The 19,127-nt window shown below is 29.5% G+C and overlaps 1 protein-coding gene and 1 non-coding gene across 2 annotated transcripts in view; one reads left to right on the top strand and one right to left on the bottom strand.

Moving 5' to 3' along the window:
* Positions 1-14,573, bottom strand: part of LOC113384929 (fasciculation and elongation protein zeta-2) — a 77,372-nt gene extending 62,799 nt beyond the window's left edge. The window contains exon 1 of the mRNA XM_026622708.1: positions 13,878-14,573. Within this exon, the coding sequence (XP_026478493.1) occupies positions 13,878-14,368 (491 nt within the window). The 5' untranslated portion in view covers positions 14,369-14,573. The remainder of the gene's footprint in view (positions 1-13,877) is intronic.
* Positions 14,574-17,657: 3,084 nt separating this feature from the next.
* Positions 17,658-17,776, top strand: LOC113387095. Its single transcript, XR_003368063.1, has one exon. It is a non-coding gene; the product is annotated as a 5S ribosomal RNA (ribosomal RNA).
* Positions 17,777-19,127: the final 1,351 nt, after the last annotated feature.

Here is a 19,127-nt window from a genome sequence, read left to right as displayed (position 1 = left end):
AATCTCCAGGAATCGACTTAATTTCGTCGAGAATGTTGAAAGAATTGCCTAAAAAAGGTATTATTTGTTTAACATATATATATAATGCTATATTAAGACTGGAATTTTGGCCTAAATCCTTTAAAACCTCTATAGTTAAAATGATTCCAAAGACTGGAAAGGATCCATATTTGGTTTCATCTTATAGGCCCATAAGCCTTCTACCTATTACCTCAAAAATTTTCGAAAAACTTTTACTTCAAGATATATTATCAGAATCAAATAATATTCCAGACCATCAATTTGGCTTCCGCAAGCAACATTCGACAACACAACAGTGTCACAGACTTGTTAATATTATTAATAACTCTTTCGAAGCCAAGGAATACTGTTCAGCCGTGTTTCTGGATGTAAGGCAGGCATTTGACAAAGTGTGGCATGAGGGATTACTTTTAAAAATAAAATATAACCTTCCGTCATCCTACTATGAAATTCTTAAGTCATACCTAACAGACAGAACATTCAAAGTCAGGGTTAACTGTGAAACTTCTAATTCTTTTCCGATAAGTGCCGGCGTTCCACAAGGAAGTGTGCTGGGTCCGTTCCTTTATTTACTATTTACTAGCGATTTTCCTTCATTGCCAACTACATCAATTGCTACATTTGCTGACGACATTGCAATACTTTCCTCAGATATCAACCCAATGGTTGCATCTATCAAGCTCCAGTTACATTTATATGCTGTCGAGCGATGGACGAAAAAATGGCGCATTGTTATTAATGAGAGCAAATCTTGCCATATTACATTTTCTTTAAACAAAGTAACCTGTCCTGAAGTTTACTTTAATTGCCAGAAAATTCCACCAGCTGAAAATGTAAAATATCTGGGAATATACTTAGATCGAAAACTAACATGGAAAACCCACATTATGGCAAAAATTAAACAAATCAAACAGAAGATTGCAGACCTGAATTGGCTAATGAGGCGCAAATCAATCTTATCGCTTGACAACAAGCTATTGATTTATAAATCTGTAATAAAGCCCATCTGGACATATGGTATAGAGCTTTGGGGTTGCGCCAGCATGTCCAATATTGTTTTAATGCAACGGATGCAATCCAAAATCCTAAGGCAGATCACCAACGCACCTTGGTATGTAAGCAATAAAATCATCCACGACGACCTCAATGTTCCTTTTATTAAGGATGTAATTAGCAGCAGAAGTTTATTCCATCACTCCAAGCTTGAAAACCATCCAAATCAACTTATAGCACCTCTACTTATGACTCCGTCTAGTAGAAGGTTGAAGCGAAAAATTCCATTGGACTTAACATAACATATTGAGCTGCTCATTGGAACAGTTTCACGGATTATTTAGTTTATATTATAATTTTACCTTTAGTTTTAATTATGTTATGAGTTGTAATTATTATTATTTTTTTGTTTACTTTTTATTTTAATTTATTATATATTATTTTTGTATATCAGCTCTGTAACTCATAGAGTCATTTTGACTCTGATTGTTATTATTAATGAAATAAAGAAAAAAAAAAAAAAAAAAAAAAGATGAAGAAAAAAAATTGCCTGCTGTTGAAAATGAATAAAAATTTGCACAATACACGTGATTGATTTGATGGTTTCCAATTGAAATGTTAGGAAACGAATAACTTTTTTTTTTACTTTTTTTGCACAATTTCACAGTGAACATAATGCCGGTTTGTCACATGAAATTAACTGAGCAGAGAACAATGAGTAGCTGTCAAGCAAATGAGTAGCAGTCACACAAAAAATATTAGTTTGTAGTGCATGCTAAGTATCAGAGATGACGCTGTATGTGAAAAAAGAAAAAGTGTTTTCCGCTTTTCTGTTGAAATCTTTCTTCAATTTTCTTTGCTATAAACCTCCCGGAGTCCGAGACCCTTCCAACGAATGCAAAATCGTCGAAATCGGTTTGTGCGTTCTGGAGTTATATCGCCAGGAAGGAAAACCCGACTTATTTTTATGTAATAGATTGTTGTTCAGTTCTAAGATCATATTTCAAAATTTATATTCATTATAGTACTTTTAGCACAGACGGACGAAAAGCAACAGAAAACTATCACCTTAGTTGTAAAAGTTAAAAATATTGAAGATTAGGTAAATAGACATTAATCACCATATTACACTTTACAAATTAATTTATCCATTAAACGATATAATAATTATGTATACCAACATTCTCAATTGAGTAAATAATTAGAATGCTTGAAATTACTCATAGTATTTGCTAATGATAAAAAAGTACAATAACGCGAAAGGTATTCCATTGGTGTTGTATTAATGCATAAATAAACAGCATGAGTAATTGGTTGGAAATGATTATTACATAAATTTATTACTTTCTTTGCATTCCAAGAAATTGTAAAAACATACATTCATAAAAGTGAAAAAACGAAATAAATATGAATGAAGACACACAATTCTTTAAGTAAATTATTGAAATTGCAGCCTTTCCTCCATATCCAAAGACAAAATCTACTAATCATCAATTGCACTCTTTACTACTTGAAAGTTTCTTTCATTCAATTTTACAATCAGTATAATATTTTTATTGACTATTAATTAAGACAATTTATAGCTTCTTTGTATTTAAGTATTATTTATATTAATTGCAATTATTTTTTCTACATAGTTTTCGTCGCCCTCCATATATTTTAAATTTTAATGCAAATTTTATTTGCATGAATATTTTCTACAGTCTCATTTACGATAATTTGAAAAAAAAACATAGCTTTTTTGCAATCGTGAAAATAAGTTATGCATATTGAACGCCTATTATTTTTATCACGATGCAAAATATCTAAAATATTTAATTAAACAATTTATCAATTCAAAATATTTAAAAAGTCTTCTAACTCTTCTTCAGAACCAAAAATTATAAATTTTAAAGTGAAGAAAATCAACGACAAAGACAATACCCATATTTACTCACATTTATTGTAAAACATATGAGAAAACAAACAATTACTTAGGAATATTTAATTAACAATAATAAAATACAGTCATGAAATATTCATAAAGCAAAGAAAGTGAAAGTAATTCTTACATAAAAAAGCTATAATTAATTCTAATGATATTCAAAAACCCAAGGTTGATGGTACCATAAAAAATATTATGATATGAACCACAAAATAAATAATTAAAATATTGCTAAAACTATAAGTAAACCGAATCATAGATTGAGTCATTTGCTACAGATGTTCGTCAGATTGATTGATTTGTTTGTTTAGTGTTCCGAAAAGATATTCGTTTCTTTATTAAAACTGACGCCAGTACACAACTACCAGAGCAGTTATTGATCTTGGAAAATCGTACGCATGCGCCCAACCGTAGCCTATATTCCACGCATTAGCATGATAAAAACATCTATTAGAGAGATGGTGTGTTTGTGAAAAACAATTGTTTATTTTTAATTTTGGGTAATTGATAAAGTGTAAGATTTTATAGGATAAGTTTTTTCTTTCTTTCCAACTGAGAATCTAATTGCATTTTTTGCGCATCATTATTTCATAATTTGAGGATCAGCTCTCAACACCTATTTTTAGGTAACTATGGAGAACAATACTGTTCTTTATGTTACGAAGTTATAGAATTTATTAAAACTCTCCTTCGATAATTCAGGTTGTTGGGTTATAATTTAACCCTTGTAGCTGTGGACTGTATTAAACACTGATTTGTTTGTATATTATGTATTTGTTGCAGTTCTAATTACAATCACTGATTTGTTACTAAGTTATAATGATAGAAGATATATTCATTTTTATTGGTTATTTACATGTTGTTAAGCGGACTATAGTTCTTGAAGTGAACAATTAAAACACTCCGCTAACCCCTCTACCAGGGTAAAATGCCCTGAAGTTTGTCATCTTCATGGCCAATATAATAAAACGAAAAGACGTCCGAACAAATACATATCAGTAATTTAAAAACATATATAAATTAATCATTAAATTCTGAAAGACATGGTATGTATCTAATCAAATACTGCATATGACCTTCATATGGAAACAGTAGAAGAAGTGATCAGCAAAAGAAATACATCCCACTTTGCCCGGCTTCATAACCACGAAAAACTCAATCATACAACCGCTGCTATTGGACCCTCAACCCAGAAGAAGCAACCAGAAGATCTTCTTTAAGAAACTAGTGATCCTCAATGAAGGGTTATCTACTATGCCAACTTTTTATACTGAAGTAAAATACTACTTGAGTTAATATTGAACCAAAAACAGCCATCATAGAACAACAATATGTTCTAATTGCTGTTAAACAATGTCAAAAAAACTGATTGAATTCCAGGAAGACTTAAAAACGCAATTAATTTACAAACGTTCGCATATATTGGTAATGTCTTTCACCGCAAAAGTCAACATCATATTATTCTAAAAGCCCTATATAAACTATTCCACAATCTCACAGAGCAGAAATAATTGACTTTATATTACTTGAACCACAATTCTAAATAAAATTTGCAAATATTTGTTGAATAGTAGATAATCTGAATTATTCGTATTCAGTTCATTAGATCTATGATATTTAGATATTTTTAAGACAATATTCGTAGCTGGTAGTATCACTGCGCAAATAGCGCAAGAAATTGCTGTCGTAATTCTAAAAGTCAGAAAACAGTTACAAAAATACATATTTTTAATCTTACAGAAAGAAATTATGACGTCAGAGTCTTGAAAACTACGTAAGAAAATCTGTGATAGTTATTTTACCCATATTTTGTGAAAAAATTGCATTTTCAAAGTTTGACGACATTGCTCGATACTTTAGTTCCAATCGATTATTTTTTATCAGTTATGGACAAACATTTTTTTGCACAATTTGCATTCTCTGCAACTCATTTTTGACAACGCAGACGACCAGATAATATCAATATATGATCATGTTAACCTCATATGATTCATGTCGCATGTTCGTCGATTAGCTTTAAGGTTAAAAAATCATGCCCGTACTCATCAAAATTTTGTTCAACATCATAATTTTCATGTATTTCGCAATATCATGTTTTTTTAAATAAACATTTTTACTGACATAGATATGCTGCATCACACATATCTCAGAAATGCAACTAATAAAATTCGCGATATTGGGGTCATCGAAGATCATAAAATCGCCAGACTTTGGAATAAAATTCATTAAAACACGTGAATTGCTAATTAAAAAATAATATTTAAAACATTATTTCAAAAACTATTTTCTTGATCAATTGACAATGATAAAATTATATGAAATTGAAACCATAGAAGAAAAAAATTATTGTATAAAAAATAATGATGAAGTGAATCATTGAAACTCGAAAAAAACCCTAAAATTTAAAAAGTATGTTTTAAACACATAGTTTGTATTTATAATGCTTTTATTAATAAAAATGCATGATTACTTGAAATTTTACTAAATTTTGTGAAGTAACTTATTTCTTGTTGTTTGGCCCTGCAAAACCTGCATTAACCTTGATAAGTGTATCGCGCAAAGCTCCACTGCGTTCCAAAAAACTATTAACGAAAATTACCCCTCATTACATGCCATACAGATGGCATATCGCATCGGCATGAGCTAAATCCAGATCAATTTTTTACAATTTAAAAACAGAAACATAATTATTGAGTAATTATTATGAAATCTAGATTTAAAAAGTGTAGATTTTTTGTTTTCGTTGATTATTTTTTGAAGAAGTTGTGGTCGAATAGAAAGAAAACGAGAAGAAGAAACGCCTAAATAAAAAGAAAAGATGTTTATTTTCTGATAAATTATTCATAAAATATACTATACACTAGTAATGAAATTATATACATAGTAAAATTCACAGTTTAAAATTTTACTTGATATAAAAGTATTAAACTTAATACTGACAATTGTGAGAGCAATCTATTTGCAAGTTGGCTATGCGTTCGTTGCTACAAAATTTGATACTAGCATTTAAAGTTGAACATTTTATTTCGATTGAATAAAATAAATTTTGTACTATACATATATATAGGGTCCGCCAAATAACTTTTTTTTTAAATTCTATAAAAAAACTACTGATTTTTTAAAATTTGAAATAATAGTTTTGGTTTGTAAGTGAAATGCAAATGGCAGCCTAACTTTTAAATGGTTGCCAAAAAATCAAAATGGATGCCAAAAAATCAAAATGGATGCTAAAGATTCAAAATGGCTGCAAAAGTTAGATGACGGCCCCTTTATATAGTTTAGTGAAAGAAAATATTGTTCCCGAAAAAGTACCATAATTTTAAATTCAATTATTACATGAATGAATAAATAAGAATTTTAGTAAGTAATATTTCTAGATAAAATCGAATAGATTCACCTAGTGGCCCACATTTAAGAATAGTGAGTGCAATTGATATCGGTCATTGGGCTCAAAGAAATTTGGGAAATCGTTATCAGCTATGTTGTACTAGTTATCAAAACGATTTTGTAACATTTTGTAAATGAATTATTATTTTTACATATAAATGATTGTGATATGGCGAGAAACTAAAGCAAAGCTGAAAGGTACAGCTTTTAGAAACACTTGTAGACTAATCTTTTCTTTCTCTAACGGTGATTTATATAATTTGTTATTGTACTTAATGACCCAAGTGATAAAAAAAACTTGCTCTCTAATTTCACACAATAATTTCCTATCTAAACATTTCACTTTCGTCACTTTTTGTAAGTGGTTTTGTATACATTAATTATGCAAAATTTCTCGAATGTATGCAAATATAATTACATCTTACCTTCAAAAATTAACAAAATGAATGGTTATATAGTATACAATATTTTTCATAATATTGCCATTAAATAGTAATAATAGGAATAAATTTATAAATAACATAGCATAATATTTATTTTATTTTGTTATAAATAATATTATTTTTCAGTCCCATTGCATATCAAATTTACAGTGATAGTTATTGCTCAATGTTTCACCAGCTATATTTTTCTGTCAACACGAAAATAATTACAAGTCAAGGATCAAAGAGTGATTTAATAACGGCGTTTTAGTCAGCGAACTTATGAGCAATGGTGTCCAACCGATAAATATAAAGGTACCAAATAATTTCGTGCGTAAGATACCGAAAAACACGTCGAAATTAACTAAAACTGGCATTGTGCCTTAAGGCAAATTGCTGGAACTTCCAGCACCGTAACGAAATGTTCGAGCAATATTAAATGTTTTCTTATAGATTATTATAAATATTGTAACATTGTCTAATATTTATAAGAATTATATAAACTGAATTACAAAGTTAAAGTTATTTATTTAAAGTATATAAGTGTGCTTTAAAACTTCAGCCAGAATTAAAACTGAAATCTGAATTATTTTCAATATACAAAAAATGACAATTTTTTTTCAAAAGCAATTGTTTTGTCAATACAAGCAGAAAGTTTTTTGAATCATTCAATTCGGATGCTTATTTCTCTCAAAAACCGTCATTTTTTGTGTATTTAGCTTTGTATCTTCGAAATGGCTAGGCTTGCCTTTGCCAAAAACTAATAACCATTTTAAGCCATTTTAGAAAATATTAACTAATAACGTAACTTTTACATTAGATAACTAAAAATTATAGTTTGGCAACTCTGTTAAATGAATAAAATGAAGTATGATATGGATGGCAGCAACCGGCGGCCCACTTCAGTTTGACAATGCGAATAAATGGGAACAAACGCTTGAAATTTAATTGATTGCTTTTGTCTGCACATGTTTTGAATGCGTATAAAATATATACTAATGTATAAATATCTGTACAAATAGTAATGAGTGTTTATACACGAATACATCATATTATAATTTAGCATTGTTAATTCAAACCATATTGTTAAAATAAATACCGTTATTTTTGAGTTGGATTATGAACATTATGTAAGCCATTCAATAAAAAAATCAAAATAATTGGAGTAAAAGAGACTTATTTTTTAACTTCCCGTAGGGTAAGTTATAGTAATCGCAAAAAAAATCGAACATGACAATTTTTATATATCTACGTTTCAGAGGTTTCTGAGCATTTTGGCATACCTTAGAAAAAATGAATGTATGTGTGTGTGTGCGGATACAAATTTTCGTCGACGATTTCGGGAACACGGATAAAGCGATTTGAATAATTCAAAAAACATTCGATTCGTATTGATAAGGAGCATGCTGATTAGTTTTTGGCGAAGGCAGGTCTAGCCGTTCCGAAGATATGGGACAAAAAGTGCCAAAAACGGTAACTCAGTTTTTAAGAGAATAGAGCGTCCGATTTGAATAATTCATAAATCATTTTACTTGTATTGACAAGATGAAGAACTGATTAAATTTTCATGAAGGCAGGTCTAGCGTTTTCGGAGATCTAGTAAAAAAAGTAAAAAAAATGCCATTTGGCGGGCAAAAATGATCATTAGACATATGCACATCAAACTATCAGATATTTTATAAAGATTTTAACAATAAGAATTAATTTTGTTTACATTCCTATAGGTTCCGTACCAATGTTTATCCGTTAGACGGCGACACGGCGCTTAAGCGCTTCGATATTTCGTTTCTATGCAGTTAAAGCAGTACGATTGCTTTAAAAAGAAGTTCACAATTTTCAAAATACTTCAAAATAAAAAAACTTTTTTTTTCTACGTTTTTTTTCTAAAAAAGTAAATTTTTGTCAAAAATTTATGGTTTCCCAAAAATCTAGTTATATCTACATATTGACTATATTCATCAGGAATTTGTAATGCATATTTCATGAGAAAAACGACGCAAAATTATAATAACGATAGTCCATCTACTTCCAGTGATAGGTTTTTTATCTATATTATTTCAACATAAAAGCATAGATAAATCATGTGACATTTATCTTTTTTGCTTTATAACTAACAACTTCATATTAAATAATTACATCACGTTTTATTCAAATATTATCGATATTACTAATGTTTAGAAGACAGTAATGTTTACCAAATATCTGGAAAACAACGCTGCACGTTTTATCATATACATAAACAACAAAACAAAATCCAAAAGTATTATATACAAATCCAAAGTATAAATAAAAAAGAATGTATTGATGGATTTTATTGCATACGTGAGTCATATATAAAACAGAACGCATATGAGAGCAATCTGCAATTTAAAAATGTTGACAAAGCTGTGTTTCCATATTAGGGAAAGTTAACGGGCGAATACGTAGAAGCACATGTATTGTTTTGTTTGGATATAAAATAACGTCATATGAAAAGCTCACTAGGAGATCCATCGTGTAACAACATCTTATGTATATAATAAAGTCACTACAGTGAAATTTAGTCTAGGTCGTAAAATTCTAAAACAACTAATAATTTTCTTAATGAATTAGTTACGTCAAGTTCTTCCAAGACTTATGGTCTTTCGGGTAATAGTTATATCAGTTTTCCTTGGTAATATAATTTGTTTCAAATATGATGTAGAATAAAGATACCAAACCAAACCAAGAATACATATATAAATAAATTGCCAATCCATACAAATAATGTGAGAGCAAGAGCACCACATAATACAATAATCCAATAATTTTCCCTATTCTCACATTTCTAATATTTCAATTATCACAAATAAAAATAAATTACAATACCGTGAATTAGTTTGAATGCAATAAGTAATGTACTAAAAAAAATTTCATTATCATTTAGATCCCAAATTAAGAATTGAAATAAGTCCTATGAATGAACTAAAATATTTCGTTGAAAAACCAATTAATCATTGATTAGAACTATTTACTAATTGCATGAAAATAGTTCACTTTGCTAACAATATAGCTGTTAAGATAAGGCATCGTATCATATTGCGGTTATAATTGCTCTTGGAGAACTTTTATAAAATTGCGCATTAACGTTACTTCAGTTTTTCAATATTCAATAATAGGAATATGAATTAATGTATATATTAGGGTGGTCCTTAATATGGACATTTTTGAATTTCCTTGTTCCCAAGGGCTCAAATGGTTCCAAATTGATAAAAAACAATTCTCTGAAAGTTTTAGCTCTTAATAATAACTTTTAGATAGAACGCAATTCAATCAAACTTCGTATAGAAATAGCATGCCAAAAATTTTGAAAATTAAAAAAAAAATTTGAGGTATATCTCAGCAACAAATGAATTAAAAGTGAAAATTCGTGTCATTTTTTATTGAAAATTCGACGTTCTGCAAAATTTTTGAAAAAATTTTCATGCTATACAAAACTTTGATTGAATTGCGCTCTATCTAAAAGACAATATTAAGGGCTAAAACTTTCAGAGAATTCTCTTTTATCAATTTGGAACCATTTGAGCCCTTGGGAGCAAGGAAATTCGAAAATATCCATATTAAGGACCACCCTAATATATATACCTATATATATATTATATATATACCAACAATTAAAATAATGTATACAAGTAATTAAAATTATATGGTCATGACTTTACTGCATTAATAGTACCAACAATTTCACATAAATATTCAATTATAAATTTTATTCACGCATGCGAAAATATATTATGAAAATTTTATTGCACAAAACTATAAAAAACTCTGCAGTTGCAAAAATTTTCAACGTCGCAAATTCTCAGACTAACTTATGTGAAATCCATAATTGTGGTAATTTAATATTTGAATTAACAATGAAATTACTGATTGTTTAATTAAAACTAAGCAGAAAAAAGTATTTAAAAATGTCGTTAAAATCAAAAGTTAGTTCTAATATTGATATAAAATACTTAGTACGTTCGCGGACAGTAGAAGTTTCAGCAATAAACAAAAATTGACAATTATTTTATTTTTCAATTAATTGTGGTATCCTAAATTCTATTAAACACCGTTTACAAGAGTAGTCAGATTACCATATTTTAATCATTATATACGAACAATGCTATAGCATCCACGTCAAGTATTACGCTTCTATTTTACGCAATGTGCTTGCCCAAGCTAATTCATAACAATGGGAAAAGATAAGATAATACAAAAATACCTTAAGAATCAGTTAGTCATTACCGTGACAGGTATATTAATTATAAAAACGTAAGAATATATAAAATTGAATTCCAAATAATTGACTCAAGAATTTGAATGCTAAAGCATTCATGTCATTCTGCATCACAATGAAAATGAATAAAAACTTCAGCGAACGTCTTAATAACTATAATAATAATAGTTAAGTAATATTGAATATAACTAATAAATATAAACCTTTCATTTTAAAAACAATTTCATATTTTATCATGATTTAATGATTCAATAATTTTTAGACCATTTTAATAAAATTGTATGCAGAACCTTAATTCTGCACAAATCCTTCAGAAATATTGTTGACTTGTATCTTGGGAAGTAATTAATACATAAGTTTATATATGTGATATAAAACAATATGACTTAATTGAAACTTTGAATGTACTTTTTTAGTTGAACTAAAGGGTATGGGGGTGTATCCATACAGAATTGGTGCCACCCTGGTATTTAAATAATTTTGATGCCATTTTATAGGTATTTTCGAAAAAATCCGATATACCAAATTTCAAATCCGTAGCTCATCATTAGCAGAGATATCATTGAAAATGTGTGAAAGTGGCCCCTTTTTTCAAAGTCGTTTTTTGTCGCAACTATGAAAGATATCGACAAACAAATAACGCCATTCTATTCATATCGGTGTGGACTAGATTATTATTAACAAATATTATTTAATAATTAGTTTTTAGTGCATGAAAAACTGAAAATAATTTTTTGTTATAAATTTTCGGGTAGTGCGGTTGTTTGGACATATACAAAATTGGTTAGTTGTTTTAAGACATATACAAAGAATATGGATTTTAAACTTAATTGTATAAAACAGCTCGACCAAACTCATTATAATATCTTGTAACATATTCATTAAGTTCTGATTCAAATAAAACTGTTACAAATTAATATCACAAATCTAATCATAAAACCTGGAACTAAACCAAGAAAAGAAAGTTTTGCAAAAAAAATTCTGATAAAGATCACACTATCATCATGTTAGTAAATTGCGAGAAAAATGAAGACAATAAAAACTATATGCATGCCCATTAGATTTGACGATAGAATCATATATATATATAATACGAACAAGACTAATGTGGTACCTATGATCATTAACCTTTCTCGGATTGAATGACAGTCGACCCATTTTTTTTAACGAGATGATTTTTGCGATTGTTTCCGACTTGCGGAAATGATACTATCGCCTGAATATCGCAGTGATGTACTGGGAGAAGAAAATTTAAAGAGAGATTCATGTTTTATTTTAAAATAAGATTGATTAGATGCTTTGCATGATTATGAATGGCCAATCATATGTAGAAATATATTTGTTGCAGTTTTTAAATTGTCTCTTAAATCAGTGATTTCCAACCTTTTAGCGCCTCCCTTGTTTCTAAAAAATGGTTGGATCCCCCTTAATTTATCTAAGAAACTTTAAACACTGGTCATGTATTATTTTGCGATATTGGATGAAAATTATTTGTTGCCGATTTTGATTATTTTCACAACGTTGGTTCCTTATGACCTTAGAGAAATGAGAAAACAAATTTCATAAAGATTCAACTAATAATTTAATTATTTACAAAATTAATATACAATATGATGATAAAATATTTTAAAAAATAATTCTATATCAACATTTTTGATTACTTTTCAAAATTAGGAGTTTGGAAACCCTTAGAACAGCTTTCGCTCCCCCGAGGGAGCGCGCCTCCAGGTTGGAAACCACAGTATTAAATAATAAATGTAATAATTTTAAAGAATATTTCCAAAATTTTAGTTTTGTTAAACCTCACAAAAAGTATTCATCAAGTTTAAATTGATGAAATGTGAGTTTCTTATATTTTATTTTAAAAATATAACGTTTCAAAATTGATTACTTTTTGATAGCAAATATTAAACTGAAATTCAGAGAAAATTCGATGTGATACTGTGAATTAATTAATAATCAAATGGCAACGTTTTTTTTAATAAAAAGTATAAAAATAAATGAATTAATTTTAAAAAAATATTATTATTATTGCTTTCTAAGGTAACGAATCACGATCTTTTGGATTTAATTTTATGTCAATTAAAAAATTACTACACACGAACACTTTACTACCCCGAAGGACCAGATATAATTATCAAAAAAGCTATATCAGACCTGAAATAACAAACAACTGAATGGAAAATAATAACTAGTTCAGAAATTGTTTGTAGAAATGTAATGTATTTAATTTTAGTTAGTTGTATTAGATGTTTTCGGGTCAAACTAGCTTAGGGGCGTCCATTAATCACGTGGGCGAGTTTTTAAGGATTTTTGGACCCCCCTCCCTCTTGGTGATACATGGTGATATTCAAAATTACCCCCCCTCCCCCACCAAACATCACGTGTATTTTTAGTTACGTGATAAATCTGTAAAATTTTTGAATTTTTTTTTGAAAATGTTTGATTTTTTTTTAAATTAGTTAAAAGATAAATACACGTGATATCTTACCATACCCCTCCCTCCCCTACGTGATATTTCGTGATTTTTTGTCAAACCCCCCCTCCCCCAAAAAACCTCACGTTGTTAATGGACGCCCCCTTAGTACCTAAACTACGGTAGGAAATTATTTTATTATGTCAAGTAGGGGAAGAAGAATTAATAAAATTTGTGAGGCTCGAACACTATGTTTTAACCAGTATTATAAAGAATCAGAAGTATAGAAAATCCTAGAGCAATCAGCAAAAGAATACATATAAATAATAAAGGTATATATGACAATGGTTATTTTGAACTCCAAGCCACAAATTATTACCGCCGGTAACGACATTTTATAGACAGTTTTATTTATAAAAATATATAAATCAGTCTGCTTTAAATATAACAATTTTAATGAAAAAAGTTCAAACTTACTGGCAGTCGTTCATGATCTCCTCCTGTGTCCTAATTTGAACCGGCGCCAAATTCTCCACCGATTCCTCGTAATTACCAAAACATTTTGTTATTTTCTCATCAAACGTGTTAACAAGATCTTCCAAGGATCCCGAAAACGTTTCGTTAAAATTATCCGACGAGTCAGCATTTATTTTCTGGTTTTGCTTCATCTTATTAACTTCGTTATTATCCATCATCGAGTTGTTATCATTGGCATCTCCAAATAAATCATCATTATCATTAAGATCGTTGGAATCTTTTATAAATTCACTCTCTTTTTTCATGAATAACTCCTCTGATTTTTGTTGTTGTTTCAATATTTTTAAATTATTCAAATTTAAGGTGTCATTTATGGCTGCAGCTTTCAAATTCCCACCTGTTTGAAAATCAATCCAATCATCCGCTTCCTCAAATTTTGCCAAGGGCGCTTCGAATTTCAATTCGGCCATCTTGCTGGCCATATCGTGCATGTTTGTGTTTTAGATAATCCACCCCTGTCTTTGCAAACTAAATCCTCAAACCCTCTGCAGGTACAAACTGATGCTGTCAAAAGAAAAAAATTAACCTTGCACCATGGAATGCACTAAGAACAGCACACACTAACGAAAAATAAACACAAACTTATATAGAACGACTTTTCGGTTAGACACGGAATACAGCGCGGAGATGCTCGCAATGCGGCGTCCTGCGAGAGACTGAAACGGCGCGAGACCGGGAAGTCCAATTGGCGAACGCGCTGGAAAAAGACAGCAAGTGCATTGCGCAAATCGGATGCGCTTGCGTTTAGCCCTACATGCCAGAAAGGGTGCATCGTAAAAATCACGATTGGCAAAGCTGAGGAACGTACGAAACAAAGTTTTGATCCTTGAAATATATGGAGAAAAACTATTACAAGTTGGAAAAGTTAACACATAATGCTATTTTAGAAATTTATATTTCGAATTTTAAACTAGCTGTAAGTGGAATTCTGTTTTAAGGCAATTAAGGCATCGTGCCTTAAGGCAAATTGCTGGAACTTTCCGAATCGCAATTCAAAATTCGAGTAATTGAAAATAATCAATCATAATCAAAAAAAGTTGATCAATGATTTGAAACTTTTAATAGAATTTCGAACCATATTAAATGATCTTAAATCATTTATTTTGAAATATTTTGGAAATTCTGATTTCTTTTTAAAGCAAGCGTACTGCTTTAACTGCATAAAGACGAAATATCGAAGCGCGTAGGCGCCGCGTCGCCGTCTAACGCGTAAACATTGGTACGGAGCCCATAGGAATGTAAACAAAATTTATACTTATTGTTAAAATCTTTATAAAATATCTAATTATTTGATGTGCATATGCCTAATGTTTATTTTTGACCGCCAAATGGCTCATTTTTTTTACTTTTTCTCCATATCTCCGAAGTCAGTGCACCTGCCTTTCCAAAAATATGAACAGTTCTTCACTCAGTTAATACAAATAAAATGTTTTTTGAATTATTCAAATCGGACGATCCGTTCTATTAAAAACTGAGTTACCGTTTCTGGTACTTTTTGCCTCGTATCTTCGAAACGGCTACAAAAGCCTTCGCCAAAAACTAATCAGCACATCTCCTTATCAATACAAATCGAATGTTTTTTGAATTATTTAAATCGCTTCATCCGTGTTCCCGAAATCGTCGACAAAAATTTGTATCCGCACATACAAACACACACGCACACACACACACACATACATCCATTTTTTCTAAGGTATGCCAAAATGTTCAGAAGGTTTTGAATCGTAAAGATATATAAAAATTTTCATTTTCGATTTTTTTACGATTACTATAACTTGCCCTACGGGAAGTTAAAAACTAATAATGTAATGCCAATAAAATCAAAATGTAATATGAAAAATATTTCGAAAAATGTTCTTGTTCAAATTGTTTGAATAATAAGTATAAATCCTAACAATAAAATAACTCTAAAAACTAGTGGCTGGTTTCATCAATACAAACAAAATGTTTTTTTTTTTTGAATCATTTAAATCAGACGCCCAGGTTTGCTGGTTCGATACCCGCTACCGCCAAAGCCTGATCCTACCTGCATCAGGCAGCTTTGATGTCAATTTTTCACTTGGGGTTTATAGATCACAATATAATTTCAAGTGAAAATCGCCCATTAGACGTAAGAGCTAATATAAACCCCACACACAGGAGAATGGTAAATGAGATGAGTTGCCTCTCATAAAATACATTAGGTCATAAGTCTTCAACAGCTTATAGAACATGTAAAGTGAGAGTTTTGATTGCTGTTGAAACAATAAAAAAAAATTAAATCGGACGCCCCAACCTCTCAAAAACTGAATTACCAGTTTTTGGCACTTTTTGCCCTATATCTTAGAAACGGCAGGCCTGCCTATGCCATAAACTAATCACCACGTCTCGCCATTGATATAGATCGAATGTTTTTCGAATCATTCATATACATCCAACATCAATTTTTTCTAAGGTAAGCCAAAATGTTCAAAAACCTTTATGTGAAAAATTTCATTTTTAACTTTTGATATCAAAGAATAACAAAACCCGAATTGGATAATTTTTACAATTGTTATAGCGAATTTCGATTCTCCAAAAATACTCAGCATAAAGTAGTCGAATTTGAATAAATTCCAAAAACTTTACACTTTACTTTAAATGTGTCATCAAAATAAATATTTATTATCAAACGGATTCTGGAAGATAATTAATGCAAGCATGCATTCAAACAGACAAAGGAATGTGCACAGCTAAATATGTGCCATAAACTTGAATTATTGAACAATAGTTATAAACATTAATATTTAATTCTATAAACAAACTTTAAATTGCACTAAAATGTTAAAATATTAAATGCACTTGATATTCTTTATAATAAAATTCGTTAATGAATGAAACAAAAAAATTAATTTTACAAATTGAAAAATTTTTTTAAGTTGCTCGCCGTCATTTTTTTAAAAAAAATTTATAATAGTACATTTAATTTTTTTTACTTGTAAATTATGCCATATATGAAGCTTGATACTTCAGTAATATAGTTTTAGCAGCATTTTTGCTATTTAATACGTAAACGAGCTGAAAGTTTTAGAAAAATATGTTCTTCAGATCTCGAGCCCTCTTAGGATGACAAATTAGTGCAGTTCCAAGCTTATAGCGCCGAGAAAAAATTAAACTAGTGACGCATGGCATTGTTCCATTAATTACTGCAAATTACTGAAACTTCTCGTACTGAAAATTACATTTTAAAATTTTTAGAAAAATAAAAAAAATGCCCCTTAAAAAACTTTTTTTATATGTATATTGAAATTTACTGAAAATGATTTTTTTATTTTAATTTTAGATACGGAAATAATATATAAAAACAATTTAAGTAAAATTTCAGGCATGGGGCGGCATTTTTATCAGTGCCCCAGGGCGCCAACTTTCTAAATCCGGACCTAACGACAACCCTTACCCGAAACATATTTGTAATGGTTGTTTCAGTAAACTAATTGAATCTTATAGCTTCTGGATGAAATGTAGACAATCAATTGAGCAATTAGATAGTTTAACTGAAAGTACAGATTTATTAAGCGACGATGTAAATTATTTAAATTATATTGTTAATGAAACCGAGTTTTCTACCATAAATGAAGAAGAATTTTATTTATAGATTGATTTGGTTTAAGAAATGATGATGAAACAGGAAAACAAACCTCAAACACTGATGACAACGAGGATACTGATGGGTATTTAAACATTTTAAGTTTACTTTAAATCGTCAACGATCATACCATGTTGAATACACCGGTTCTCGTCCGATCACCGAAGTTAAGCAACATCGGGCGTGGGTAGTACTTAGATGGGAGACCGCTTGGGAACACCACGTATCGTTGACTTTTTTTTAATAATCACAAAAAATACATTTTTGATTTATTTATTATATAATCAACCCACTACTTCAAAGGTCTTAAATAGGGAACGCTTTATCTAAATATGCATTTCAGAATACTTTTCGTCACTGTTGTATTGTCCAAACATGATGATCCATGTCTCACTATACTAACTTTTCTCATTTTTGTTTCCTAACTTTTCGTTTTCTTTTGAATAAGAATTTGCATTATTGCAACTCGATTAAAAACCAAATCAAATCAAATCTAATCTAATCAACTATATTATATCTTTCAAAGTAGCAGCAACTTTTCATTTCTCTTTTTTACAAACTCGAGGAAGCTTTTTTACAAAACTTGGGAAACTCGAGTTTGTAAAGGGAAAGATCTTTCCCGTTTGCGATTTTCACGTTTCCATTTTCTTACGCAACATCAAATTAAAATTTAAAATCGTACTCAATAAATTTATTCCGACTGTGGTAAGTAAGATATTTTTCTTTTAAACTATGCAACAAAGTAGAAATAAAATCATTATTATTTTACATAATATTTAGAACAACCCACAACGCAGAAAGTTTTCTAATTATCGCACCATACAAGTATTATACAATGCAACATTATTATTTAATTTACTTCGTGAAGTGAGATTTAGGAAAATGATTATTAAGATAATTGAGCTTTAATTATTTTTATAGAATGCATCACGCGATTACTTGTCATATTTTTCGCATAAGTCGTTATTCAAGCATCTAATTTTACATAAGTTGGAAGAAAGTTCATGTGTAATTCACAGCTAATTGGACGCAATTAATTATATATTACATATATAGTAATAATTACTATATATAATTATACGTGCATTTACTCCATATTTAATCCACATAATAAAAATAATGCAATAATTATTGTAGCCATAACTATCTACATATTGTAGTCATAACTATCTATGTACGTACGAATTTAACAATAATGCCATGTTAAGGTCATCTTCATCTTATTATAGACCATCTTAAGCTACTATTTATTCATTTTTAAAGTAAGTAACATATTTTATTATAAATGAGTATGTGAACCATATAATTGATTTGAGAATCATTGTTAACAGAAACAACAAGCAAATGAGAAAAGATGACACCTATTTCTTTGTTTTAAATATGTTGTTCACATATGAATATAATGCATTTATATGTGAAATAATTACAATATGCTACAATTATTCATTTAAAAACCAATAATTCCCAATGTCTCCCAGGGATCCATGACTTGACGATTTTCAAAGGGTTCACGTTAGTAAAATAAAAATTTTGGGAACCAAGAAATGGAAATGGATATGTGGTGGATCATAACACACCATGTTAAT

Source organism: Ctenocephalides felis, unplaced genomic scaffold (genome assembly GCF_003426905.1).
Source record: "Ctenocephalides felis isolate EL2017-DRISC unplaced genomic scaffold, ASM342690v1 CF-g0.4_SCAFFOLD_03571, whole genome shotgun sequence".
Lineage (NCBI taxonomy): Eukaryota > Metazoa > Arthropoda > Insecta > Siphonaptera > Pulicidae > Ctenocephalides > Ctenocephalides felis.
The sequence above is the reverse complement of the archived record's forward strand: the minus strand, read 5'-3'. Positions and strand labels throughout refer to the sequence as shown.